General features: G+C 44.1%; 1 protein-coding gene across 2 annotated transcripts in view; it reads right to left on the bottom strand.

The window, feature by feature from the left end:
- The window catches only part of ENKUR (enkurin, TRPC channel interacting protein), a 17,902-nt gene extending 4,392 nt beyond the window's left edge, over positions 1-13,510 (bottom strand). The window contains exons 1-4 of one of the 2 annotated variants that reach the window (XM_024216004.1): positions 13,403-13,510; positions 12,939-13,033; positions 9,524-9,669; positions 5,580-5,809 (exon numbers count right to left, since the gene is read on the bottom strand). In XM_024216004.1, the coding sequence (XP_024071772.1) occupies positions 5,580-5,809; positions 9,524-9,669; positions 12,939-13,015 (453 nt within the window). In that variant the 5' untranslated portion in view covers positions 13,016-13,033; positions 13,403-13,510. Of the gene's footprint in view, positions 1-5,579; positions 5,810-9,523; positions 9,670-12,938; positions 13,055-13,402 lie in introns of those variants that run through there. The other variant, XM_024216003.1, reaches the window with a different exon arrangement.
- Between the last annotated feature and the right edge of the window lie 483 nt (positions 13,511-13,993).

The following is a 13,993-nucleotide window of genomic DNA, read 5'->3' on the forward strand; positions in this document are numbered from 1 at the left end:
TTTTAATTTAATTTTAAATGATGCTTCTTAAACATTTTGAAAACCTTATTTACTTTACATACAATAGTTTAGTTATATAATATAGACTTATAGAAAGAGACCTTCTAAAAACGTTAAAATGTATTGCCGGCACGCGAAACCTTAAATTAGAGTGAATAAATGAAGACTCGGCACACCACTTCTGAAAGGTTGCCTACCCCTGAGCTAGAGCCTGGCTTCTCCCTAGGCTTCCTGCTGGGCTGTGGCCACCCAACTCCCTGCTGGCAACTGGACTGCTGCCCAGAGGCTCCCTGCTCCCCTGGTGTTGCCTGGAGGCTCCCGGCTCCTCTCCGCTGGGAGCTCGGCTGTCCCCTCAGGCTCTCAGCTCCCCACTGCAGCTGGGCTCCTGGAGGGGAGCTCTGGGCCTGGAGTCCGGGCAGCTCCTGTTGGGTAGCCAGGAGCCTCAGTGCAGCCATCGGGCTCCCTGTGGGGATCAGGAGTCTCGGGGCAGCTGCCACATTTCCTACGGGGAGACTCCAGGCAGCAACTGGGCTCCCCATTACTGCTGTGGTTGTAAGTTGACCTACCATAGGTCAACTTACCTTTTTAGTGTAGACATGCCCTGATACTCCACAGGATAGCATGTTGTGCAAATTTCAAGCTTGTTTTTGGTGAAAATGTAATGAAAATTAATTTACACAGAAAACTGTAATTACAGAGCCAAACCCTGGGAAATGGAGCAAAGCTGAGTAAAAGGTCTTTGCTACACCCTAAAATGTTACGCAGCTGAAAAACGGACTTGTAAGCATGTCTCAGTGGCTAAGACATGGATGTTACTACAGGATATGGGGAAGTAGCAGGCCACTCTTCTCCCACCATGATTGGGGTTTGATGCAGTGATATACCACAAAGATCTCTATGACAGTGGTTCTCAACCGGGAGTACACGTACTCCCAGATAGTCCACAGAAGTCTTCCAGGGGGTACATCAGCTCATCTATATATCTGCCTAGTTTTACAACAGGCTACATAAAAAGCACTAGCAAAGTCAGTACATACTAAAATTTAATACAATGACTTGTTCATACTGCTCTATATACTATACACTGAAATGTAAGTACAAAATTTATATTCCAATTGATTTATTTTATAATTAGATGGTAAAGGTGAGAAAGTAAGCAATTTTTCAGTAATAGTGTGCTGCTACTTGTATTTTTATATCTGATTTTGTAAGCAAGTAGTTTCTAAGTGATATGAAACTTGGGATACGCAAGACAAATCAGACTCCTGAAAGGGGTACAGTAGTCTGGAAAGGGTGAGAGCCAATGCTCTATGACATTGTGCAGAGTCCTTGTAAAAAGTATCTCTTTGGGGCAGCTCCCTAGCGAGGCTAGGGCCGCTCAACATGTCCAGTTACCACCAAGGGATTGGCCCAGTACAGGTCACAGACTCTTAGTCCCTTGCAGCAGGCCCCACCCTTGTGGACTTGCTTACTTTGTTTACAGGTGGGGGAAAAGCAAAAGTTCACATTCAACACAAAACAAGCTCCTCCTGGTGTCAATAAAAAGTAAAAATATCTGTGGCACCACCTTACTTCAGGGGTGCCTGGGCAGCAGCTTTGTCGGAGTCCTTATGGCTGAGTAGCCAAGTCAGTTTCTCTCTATTGGGCTTGCCCCTGGGGTTCACTGGGAGTGTTTCTGCATGAGGGTTCCCCCTGCTATTTCAGGAACCACTTGTCACTCCCTTCTCAGGGCTTCCCCTCCTTGCATACTGCAGCTTCCTCGTTTTACAGCCTTCTTCCCTAACATGCATGACTGGCGGGGCCAGAGGGGCGGGGCTATCTTAGCACACAGAGCAGCCCAAACCCCTTTCCTGTTAGTGTAGGGTTTATACATGCCTTCACATACCCTCCCACTCAAAAATGACACCAGCGATTCATGTTGTGCAGTGAATGTGCTGTCCTTGTCAGCTGTAGTGTCTGTGCCTTGAGAAAAGAAATTAGCATTTGTATGAGCCTTGCCTGCTCTGTGGGACATCTGGAATCTGTACAGTTGTAGAACTAGGTACCAATGCATGATCCTCGTGTTTGTGTCTTTCCTTATCTGCAGCCATCAGAGGGTACATGGTCCATAATCAGTGAAAAGGAGGTCCCCAATAAGTAATAATGTAAAGTATCCATGGCCCACTTGATACTCAAGGTTTCCTTTTCGATTACTGAGTATGTCTTTTCACATAGAAATAATTTTTGACTCAGGTACAGTATGAGGTGTTCCTCTTCGTCGATGACCTGTGAATATTGCCCCAAGCCCCACATTCGATGTGTCCATCTAAGTCCTTCGAAAAGTCTGGGTTGAAGAGCATCTGTTTGCATCATAAGCTCTCTTGTAATTTCTAAAGGCCTTACTGCAAGCATCAAACCACTGCATCTTCTGTGGTTTCGCATCCCTCATCAGGTCTGTGAGGGGGGCTGGATGGTTGCAAAGTTTGGCATGAAGTGCCTGTAATATCCAGCCAAACCCAGAAACTGTCTAACTTGCTTCTTGGTCATGGGCCTCAGATAGCTGGCTAAAGCCTGTACCTTGTCCACAAGTGAGTCCACCTCCACCGTATTCCCAAGTAGGGGGCCTCAGAGTTCCCAATCTTGCACTTAGCCAGGTTGGCAGTTAGGCTGTTGCTGGCGATTGACTGCAATATTTCGGTAACATGGCCAAGATGGCTGTCCCAATCTTGGCTATATATAGTTATTTCATCGGAATAAGCAGTGGCCAGGAGGAGGACCTGGCCCACTAGTCTTTGAAAGGTCGCCATGGCTCCATGTAGTCCATATGGCATTGTTCAAGAGTTGTACAGCCTGAATGGTGGGCAAATGCAGTTTTCTCTCTGGACTCTAGAGTCCATGGAATCTACCCCATACCCTTTTGTAAGATTAAGTGTATATATTGTGACAGACCCAGACCAGTGGGGTACAGGTGTCTGGTAGAGGGCAAATATACTGGTCACTGGATGAGTAGTTTTCTGTTCCCTGAGTGACCAGAGAAAGGGGCTGCACTAGAGTAATCAGGAACCTGCTAGAACCAGTTAAGGCAGGCAGGCTAATTAGGACACCTGGAGCCAATTAAGAAGAAGCTGCTAGAATCAATTAAGGCAGGCTAATCAGGGCACCTGAGTTTTAAAAGGAGCTCACTTCAGTTTGTGGTGCGAGTGTGAGGAGCTGGGAGCAAGAGGTGCAAGGAGCTGAGAGTGAGAGGGTGTGCTGCTGGAGGACTGAGGAGCACAAGCGTTATCAGACACCAGGAGGAAGGTCCTGTGGTGAGAATAAGGAAGGTGTTTGGAGGAGGCCATGGGGAAGTAGCCCAGTGAGTTTTAGCTGTCATGCAGCTGTTACAGGAGGCACTATAGACAGCTGCAGTCCACAGGACCCTGGGCTGGAACCCGGAGTAGAGGGCGGGCCTGGGTTCCCCCCAAACCTCCCAATTGACTTGGACTGTGGGTTCTTCCAGAGGGGAAGGTCTCTGGGCTGCTCCCCAACCCACATGATGAATCTCTGAGGCAAGAAACTCCCACCCCTCTGCCCTGCTGTGATGCAACACGCACTGCTGCTGCCGTGGCGTGTGCCGTTACTTGCGAGTCCCCAGGAGCAACATGCAGTGTGACGCTTTTTCCCCCCAACCTCTGCCCCCACACCGCCCCTTCTCGTTGAGACCCCACCCTTGCACTGCACCTTACCCCTAATCCCTGCCCTTGCACCCCCTCTTTCCTGCAAGACCCCATCCCCCCCACTCACTCATCTCTGCACCCTCCCCCCACCCTACTACCATTGTGACACGGCTTGCTGTTGCAGGTGCGGATACACATAAAAGACAGCTAGCGGATCGCGGGTTGATTCTGGTGGATGTGGATCCACATTTTTGTATCCACGCAGGGCTCTAAGCATAAGGGCTCCTCTTCCTGTTTCAGGAGATATTCTACTTATTCCCTTCTTGGGGCTTTCTCCCTTGCGGACCGCAGCTTCCTCCTTTTAAAGCCCTTCTCCCTACCATTCATGATTGGCAGGGCTGGAGGGTCAGAGCTACCTTAGTACACAGACTCTCCCAGACCCCTTTCCTGTCAGTGAGGGGTTTATACACCCCATCACAATCCCTCTGTGTAGTGTCCGATGCTTGTCTTTTCCTCCTGCACAGTCATCATGTAGGGCCTGATTTTTCACTGACTTGCACTTTGAGTAGCCAGCCATTTACTCCTCTGCAGTCTTGGCTTTCTGATTTGATAGCACTTTATACCCTCACTACACAGTTGTAAATGACTAGTCAAGGTGCAAAATTCTGGAGAATCAGGACTAGTATTTTTTTAGCTGCTTTGGAGCCCAATGGAGGCTGCACAAGGATTTGGCCTTGCAAATAGAGTTTCACAATAAAGGAGTTTCAATGTGCACTGCAATACACTGAAAAAGTTTAGGATTTTCATTTCTCCTTCACTAGAAATGGAATTTTCATTGTATTATTTTTGAATTTAGCCCATATTGGAAGATAAGTTGTCAGCTCTTAGGTGATAGTCCTTGTAAAAATATGGCTCTTGGTAGTATGTACAGCAATGCCCATTTTACTTCAAATAATTTAAAATCTCAACCCTGTCATTAATAATATTACATACAACCCCCTCCAAAAAAAACTGCATTAAAAGAGTGTTATGCACGTTTCAGGGTCATGCACTCAACAGTTAGAAAATGCCAGATTTGATGCATCACAGTTACAGAACTGACTGAAACTCTGTGCCCTCTTTTTGTCCTGGGGTGGAGCTCCACGATTCTCCCACTCTTACACAAGGGGCTGTAACCCCAGGATCCTGGTCTATCTCCCACAATTACTCAGCAGGCCCGACTGAGTTCAGCCTCTGCAATTCTTCCCTTAGGGAGCTTGTGACTATTTGTTGGAAATTTTCTAACAAAACAGTTTACTTGGAAAATGCCAATCTATGGATCCCAAAATGTTTCACAAAAACACATGGAAACCTGCTTGTTTCCCTGCCAGCTGCCAAGTGGGCTCCTGGGGAGTCTGGGCTTCAAGGATTTGTAGCTCTGGGGCAGCACCACCATGAGGTCTGTCCCAGGGCTGGGGGATCTCAGGGATTCCAATTGAATGGAGAGATTAAGGATATGTCTACACAGCAATTAAACACCTACAGCTGGGCTGGGTCAGCTGACTCGGGCTGCAGGGCTGTAAAATTGCTGTGCAGACTTTTGGGCTCAGGACAAGCCAGAAGCCCGAACATCTACACAGCAATTTTTAGTTCTACTGCCCAAGCCTCATGAGCCCAAGTCAGCGTCAAGTCTTTTATTCCAGTGGTGCCAAAAGTTTGTTGACAATACAAGAGAAGGGGAATGAGAATATTCAAAGCTTATATCTGATCCAAACCTGAACAAAATTTCATGGTGAAAAGAAAAGGCACTTCTCTGGTCCTAGGGCTTTCTCCCTGATGAATTTCAAATGTCTGCTGCAAACAATGGAGTATTAGAAAGTCTCAGAAAAAGTCAGATGCATCTTTTAAAATGAAAAGTGTTAGGCAACCCAAATATAACTCACCCTATAATTTAACAAAACATACCTTTTTATTAATGTATTTTGGGACAAGTCCTGAAGTTTCAAGGAGATATTTGTTTCCTTGTCTTGTGTCAACACAAATAGGTTGAGGCTTCTTAGCCACTCCCATGATAACATCTGCTGCATTTGTATTTATGAAATTCTTTTTACTTTGAATTCCCATAAGTGGGTGATCTGTCACGTGTGGCACTGATGGTATTGTTAGTAACCTCTTTCTTCCTTCATCTCTTTTTCCTGTGGAATTAAGCATATGAACATCCTTGTAGCTAGTATAAAGCAGTAAGTAATTTTTCAATGTTAGCATTCTCAGGCATCTCAAGTGGGAGAAACAACTAAAACTGAAAGAAAAAAATGTACAGAATTATTCTGAAATGAAAATCAACTAGGTTAACAACATAAGAATGGCTTGGGGAACTACTGTAATGAAAAACTACTTAAAGTTCATTGGACCAAAAACCTACAGAAAATCTACATGGCTTCTGATCAGGTTTTACACTGTAAAATGCATTTAAAAGTACTATTGTATAAGACTTGATCCATATGTTTTCTGCTAGCTGTAGGAGAATTATACTACTTAACTTATGTTTTACCATCATCAAAGAAATATTTTTAAATTGTGTATAATATTTTATAAAATTAAACATGTGCATTACTTTATTACTTTACATGGAAGAGAAAAATTAAATGTTTATACTTATGTATTTTAGCTCTCTTTAATACATTTTGTCTTTTTTTAAATAAGTTACTCAAATGGTCTCATTTTGCTCTTCATTTCATCTACCTTCCTATCTGCTCTGTTCCTCTATCTGCTCCTAAACCCATGCAAATGCTTGCCCGATCCTCCTCTCTCCCTACGCATTCTGCTCACGCTTTTGGCTTCCTTCTCCCCTGAACATGCTGTCAAGTTGTCTCATTCCCTCTCTCATGGAAAGACCGCTGGCAGTTCTAGTCCTACTGGGAGCTTCAGTCACTGAAGGTAGCTTCTGTTTCCTTTCCTCCTCTTGTGTGACAGCAGCCCACTAGTGAAAGCTGTAGCGATGGCTCATCCTCTTTGTTTTCAGCTGCTTTTACAACTGCAGAGGCAGCTGGAAGCAAGGAGAAGATGCAGTACCAAATAATCAACCAGCTCTCTGTGAGCCACCAGTAAATGTTCAGTGGGCCATTAGTGGGCCACAGACCAGAGTTTGAGAACGAATAAAAGTATGTTTCTGTACAATGGATTATGTGGTAAAAGGCTAACAGTAAACGCAGCTTTTGTAAAACTGTTGGGAGGTACTGTCATTCAAGAGAGCAGCTGTTTTATTTGTAATACTGTACCTTCAATTCTTGACATATTACATTTAGGCACTACAGCACATACAGTACATACTTTCTTTGTAATTCTGTTTCTTTGAATTGATCATTACACAAGATTCTCACTCTTGGGACTCAAACATTTAGCTGGAGACTGACTGGGAACTCTCAAAACTAAGGAGTTTTTGAGGGTTGCACCCTTATCACACCCATCCACCAATGCCAAGAGGTGGAACACTCTTCTCCAGCAGCACGAGTGGTAAAACAGAGTGAAGCACTCAACTGTCATTCCTTTTTTGAGCAAAAAGATGAAACATTCAACTAAGTACATCCATACAGGTAAAAATCCTGGGAGATTATATCCGTAAAGAAGCAGAATTACAATGTAAGTGATTTCTCCTTCTTTAAAGACACCATCTAGGATTCTCACTTTCACAGTGTACATAGCTTGAGGGATGTCCTTTCTACTAAAAAATTCAGTAATACACACTGCATCCGACAGTGATGAAAATATCAATCCATATTAAATAAACAACTACACCTCTACCTCGATATAACGCTGTCCTCGGGAGTCAAAAAATCTTACCGCGTTATAGGTGAAACCGCGTTATATCGAACTTGCTTTGATCCACTAGAGTGCGCAGCCCCGCCCCCCCGGAGCACTGCTTTACCGTGTTATATCCGAATTCGTGTTATATCGGGTCGCGTTATATCGGGGTAGAGGTGTAGTAAGGTTTCTTTCCTTTTTTAAATAAGGGAAAGGAAGGATCAGGGACCTCCAAAGAACATCAGCCAAAAAAACAAAGACCTTCCAGACTGAATCCAATAAAATGAAAATTTGCCAACCTAAACAAGGGGTAGCACAAAAGAAACAAAAATTCTAAACGGTGGGAGAGTTCACACCCCTTTACTTCAGAGGTATAGGCCTGGGAAACCAATGAAGGATTTACTGGGAGCGTAAGGTTACAAGAAACGTAAGTTACATAAACGTAAGCCAGGAGGGTCATGTAGCTACCTGCATTTGTCTACGTTTAAAACATCCCTGAGGTTCATAGCGAAAGCTGCTTGCTCTACTTCTGATAGTGTAAGAGGATGTGACCTTCTAAGTATCAGCTATCCAGGTCATACTAATAATAGATGGTAATAATTAGGGCCCTACCAAATTCATGGTCCATTTTGGTCAATTTCGCGGTCATAGGATTAAAAAAATTATAAATTTCACAATTTCACATATTTAAATCTGAAAGTTCATGGTGTTGTAACTATAGGGGTTTTGACTAAAAAGGGTGTTGGGCAGGGGGTTACAAGGTTAGGTTTTGGTATTGCCACCCTTACTCCTGCTCTGCTGCTACTGGAGGCGCTGCCTTCAGAGCTGGGCAGCCGGAGAGCAGCAGCTGCTGGCAGGAGCCCAGCTCTGAACACTACTGCCAAGAGCAGCGCAGAAGTAAGGATGGCATGGTATGGTATCGCAATCCTGACTTCTGCGCTGCTGCCTTCAGAGCTGGGCCCTCGGCCAGCAGCCGCCACTCCTCAGCTGCCCAGCTCTGAAGGCAGCAGTGCAGAAGTAAGGATGGCAAGGTCTGGTATTGCCACCCTTACTTCTGTGCTGCTGCTAGCGCGGTGCTTCCTTCAGAGCTGGGTGCCTGGCCAGCAGCTGACACTCTCCAGCCACCCAGCTCTGACGGCATTGCAGAAGTAAAGGTGGCAGTACCATGACCCCCCTACAATAACCTTGCAAACCCCCATAACTCCCTTTTGGATCAGGACCTCCTGTTTGAGAAATGCTGTTTTCACCCGTGAAACCTGTATAGCAGTGGTTCTCAAACTTTTTTTTCCGCAGACCAGTTGAAAATTGCTGAGGGTTTCGGCGGACCACTTAATGATCTTTCCAAATGTTGTTTGTACTGTTAGCTAACTATTGTAAAGCACTTTGGATAAAAGCGTTACATAAAAAAAACCTTAGTAATAATTAATGTTTTTTTGTTCTACAAATAAAAGCACACAACTCATATTTTAATATCCGTAGTCTAACCTTTCTAATGTGTTGGATGTGTCCTCTCTCCCGCACCGTGGCAGCCCCCGAGCTGGGGCTGGGAAGGAGGGAGGTCTCTCCCTCTCTCCCCCGCCCTTCATTCTCTTGTGTGCAGCCACCCAGGCACGCACCTTAGAGGGAACTATCCGTGGACCACCTGAATGGAGCTCTTGGACCACAGTTTGAGAACCTCTGCTTTATAGCATAAAGGTAAAAGTACACAAAAGACCAGATTTCATTGCCCCCGAAGCTGCGGGACCGGTGGACCTCCCGCAGGCATGCCGCCAAAGGCTGCCTGACTGCCGCCCTCATGGTGACCGGCATGCCACCCCCCGCGGTTTGCCGCCCCAGGCATGCGCTTGCTGCGCTGGTGCCTGGAGCCGCCCCTACTTTTACATAGCAAAAGGAGGGAGAAAAAAACATTAAAAAAAAACCCCAGAACAATGATTATTAAACCACAAATACTGGCGAGAACACAAGGGCAGTCATAGCATATAGAACTAGTTTAAACTTTAAAAATATGACTAGATTTCAGGTTAATGGGTTCATTTTCAATACTGATACAAATCCTAAAAATACAAGAAACATATGTTACTTTTCACATATTTATGCCAAAAACATACTGTCTGGTAGCTTTGGTTCCTTTGAATGTTTCTGAAGAAAGTTTTTTGGAGATGGTACTTCAATTTTTGCTGGTCCCATAGTTTTCCATGGAGCTTTATTTTCTTCTATTTCATGTTTCACAGATGGTCTAAATGTTGATATATATCTTTAGTGTTGAAAAAATAACCAGAAAGTAGTTAAAAGTCAGAAAGTATTTTTTATATGTGTGTGTGTATATGTGTGTATATCTATCTATCTATATATATACCTCTACCCTGATATAACGCTGTCCTCGGGAGCCAAAAAATCTTATGGCGTTATAGGTGATACCGCGTTATATCGAACTTGCTTTGATCCGCTGGAGTGCGCAGCCCCCCCGCCCCCGGAGCACTGCTTTATTGCGTTATATCCGAATTTGTGTTATATCGGGTCGCGTTATATCGGGGTATAAATATATATATATTGCAGTCTTTTTGTCTATAGCTAATATTCAAATAAATATCGTGGCTCCACAAAAATGCTTTGGGTACTGCATACAAAAAATAAGACATTATAGCAACATTTTTATGAGATTAAAGCATAATTTTGCATTACACACATTGCTTGGTCTTCTTTTTAAATCATCTGCATCTTAAAATGACATTTTCTTGTGGGTCTTCAATCCAGCAGGATTAGCACATCAACTTCATTATACTTTGTATAAGTATCATTCAAAATATGCATACAGGGTTTCTGAATAAAGACTTCAACTACATTCATGGGACTTTCCAGAGTTGAGCATATACAGTATAAGGAGAGAGCAAGCCACAATATACAATACATACTTTACGTAGCATTCCTCCAAAAGAGGCAGCTTCTGCCAATGGACAGGGCAAAGAACCACATTATTAGTTGTTATTATTACTAATAATTATTATTATTGGTACTGCTGTAGCACCTAGGGGCCATAGTCATAGACCAGAACCCCACTGTGCTAGGCACTGTACAAATGTTTTTAGATTATATTGCAATCACTTATATTGAGGCCAAAAACTTACTATTTTTCAAAAATGGATTAGAAATTTATATTGACTATGATAGCATCTATAGTTACATTAGATAAGATAGAATTATATTATAAAGGTATACACAGTCTCATGCTTCAGAACATATGTTAACCACTTACTGATGGGGGTTGTGTAAAAACTTCTCCTATGGGTGTGTTATTTCATAATTGTCCCCTGGCTGCAGGGTTTCTTTCACCTTCATCTGAAGCATCTGGCACTGGCTAATGTCAGAGTCTAGATTTAGGGTATGTCTACACTACCCACCGGATCGGCGGGTAGTGATTGATCTATCGGGAATTGATTTATCGCATCTAGTGTAGACACGATAAATCTATCCCTGATCGCTCTGCCGTTGACTCCTGTACTCCACCGCGGCGAGAGGCGGAGTTGACGGGGGAGCAGTGGCAGTCGACCTCGCGCCGTGAGGACGCGAGGTAAGTTGACCTAAGATACGTTGACCGAAGTTGCGTATCTTAGGTCGATTTCCCCCCCCCCTTTCCCCCCAGTGTAGACCAGGCCTAAAAGAACCATTGGTTGGAGCCAGTACAGCAGTTCTATGTTCCAATATCATATACTTCTTATATAGGGCTGATCATAGGGCTGATCCTGAACAACTGAAATCAATGGCAATTTTGTCACTGGCTTCAGTGAGTGCAGATTTAGGTCTAAGAACCCAGGCATGGAAGCATTTATACACTCTATGTCCATAATTCTGGACATGATATCTGTAATGCAATAAGGTTGTTCTCCTTGAGAATGGCACCCTAACTTACTTTGTTCAAAGGGGTGATTACTTGTGTGACAAAAACCTGAAAGGAACAATAATAACAACAACAAAAGACACGTGGATTTATGGGCACATCTATCTGTTGTCAAGATATGGATCCCTTGTGGTATCAAATTGTAGTACCCAAAAATTGTTTTTTTGTTAATAATAATACATAATAACATTGAGATTAAAACTGGAATGTATCAAAGTCATAGAACAAACTGTGCAGTCCTCCCAAATGGCTAAACCCTAAGCTGTTACCCAACAATATGTGACGCATTTTCAAGTATGGTAAAGGCAAAAAAAGACTATATATATAGTACAACCTAGTTAATCAAAAAAAGAACAGAAGGAATTACTTTGGTTAAACAGGTTCAGCTGAATGGGAGTCATGGTAGCAGCATTAACGAAAATGTGCACAGAAGTAAAGGTGTTGCAAGTGCCAGACAGATCATTTCTTTTTATTACAGTCTTTAGATGCAGGTGATCTAAAAGACAGGGAATCACCTTCAGGTTAACAGGGAGATTGGGATTCAAGAGATTTCACATAAATAGTACTGTACTATTTTGTTTTGCATGAAAAATACTTTGATTGTGTGACTTATTGTGGAATACTGTACAGCTGTCTTCTAGGTACAACCAGATCATGAATAAAAGTGAATGGACAGAACAGGTTGCAACTACCATGGCTCAGAGCTTGTAAAACCAGAGAGAGAGAGAATGCTATTAGAATTAAGGTGAATTTCCATTTCCTTCCTGTAGTGGTTCCCTATGGTTCTGATCACATAAATAAGAAATGCCTAGCATTTCCCTAAGTTGATTAAAGGATTTTTCAGAATTGTTGGGTTTTTCATGTAAGAATCTGCTTTCCTTCTTCAATCATGCAAGCTAAGCTACTGAGGTCCAGAAACTGAGGTTATTGTCTCTGACCTCTGGGTAGGAGATAGAGCTTCCTTCTCATACAATTTAAAAACTGGAGAACAAAAAAAATATGTAGAGCTTTTGACATGTATGAGGACAAGGGTCTTAGGATAGCTTCTCTCCTTGACTATTCTTATATCGTCACTGGATTTCCCCCTCTTCCTTCCCAAATGTGAATCAGACAAGTCCCTTTTAATGTGCTAAATGTTTTGTGTAATTTACAAGACAAAGTGAAGGAAATAATTTTTCAGTTATGGAGGACTCAGACAATGGGCTATTGAGGGTAGCAATGCAACAGAATTTAAATTAAAAGCTCCTCAGGGCAGGAAACACCTTCCTCTCTATTTTGTATAATGCCAAGAGCATTGCTGGTGTACATTAAATAATAAATAATGAAAAGATGAACGGGCCTGCAACATGCTCCATTTTTCATATATAAATGGTGCAGAACCCAGGAATCTGACAAATTAGCAATGTGGACCCCTTAGTTGGGTAAAGTCTGGACATCTTTGTCCTGTTAACTCATTAACACTTCAATTTATTTTATAAAAGGAGTGCGCAAAAGGTTGTATTAAATTTGGTTTGTTTTTATATAATAATATAATGGTTAGTAACAAGCCATAGCAAGTGTGTTGTTTGGGTATATATTTACAGCTTTGCCATATCACAGAACAAACTGATTCTTTCTTACCCTCGTACCTTGGTAGTTTGATAGGCTTCTCCTCCACCCGGGGTAGGAGATTATATATGCTCTCTTGGGCGCACAGCGCTGTCATCCTTGGCCTGATGGGGCCCTAGGGATAATGCATTTACATTGTATGTACTGTTGAGGAATCTCCCATGTTTGCGCCCTCTCTTTTTTCTTTGTCATTTTCTCAATCCCTCTTTATCTGCCTCCCTTTCTCCATCTTGTTTTTCCATCCCCCCCGCTACTCCCCCCTTTTCTCTTCCACCACTCATTCTTTTCAGCCCTTCTCTTCCCCGCCCCCTCCTTTCTCTCCTACGACCCTCTCCCACACCATCTCCCTCTCTTCATTCCTCCTCCTCTCCAGCACTCTATTCCCCCTCATTCCCCTCCTATCCCCATCACCCCTCATTCCCCTCCTATCCCCATCACCCCTCGCTTCCCCCCACCCGTCCCCGTGGCTCCCTCCTTCCCTCACCTTGCTCCGCTTGGTCCCGCTTCAGAGAAGATGATGCTACTAGGGATTTGCCTACTGTTGTCTCTTCAGTTGCTATGGGAAACTATTGCTTAGTAACGCCTGTGTGGAGGGGAGGGGCTATTTGTGACCTCATTTCCTTCTCTCTGAGCCCGCTAGCAACTTAGGGGGCGGTACACAACACCAAGAATGGGAAGATGGATGCTGCGCACGCGCACTATGCTGAGCAGGGTGGCAGTGCCCCGGTGGCTGCGCAGGCGCAAGAACGCTGACGTAGGACGGGATGCTGTGAGAAATGATTGCGCACGCGCTGTTGTTGCCCTGCGTTGGCAGGCTACGGGGGCGATTGCTGCGCATGCGCAGCCCGGAGGTGGGTGGTGCGGTGCCGAGGGGGAGCAAGTTCCAACTTGGCACGGCAGGATAGGCTGTTGAATCTCACGTTGCTCTGCCGGCGGTGCGGTTAATGTCTGGGTTCTGAATCTCGCGCCCGGCCCGGCCTTCCCGGGTACGTTTGACCCTCAGTGACTCATTTTAGGGCTCATACTGAGTTACTGGGGCCTCTGCCCGTCCTCGAGGGGTGTTGCAGTGACGAGG

Source organism: Terrapene carolina, unplaced genomic scaffold (assembly GCF_002925995.2).
Source record: "Terrapene carolina triunguis isolate 2854851 unplaced genomic scaffold, T_m_triunguis-2.0 Scaffold84, whole genome shotgun sequence".
Classification (NCBI taxonomy): domain Eukaryota; kingdom Metazoa; phylum Chordata; order Testudines; family Emydidae; genus Terrapene; species Terrapene triunguis.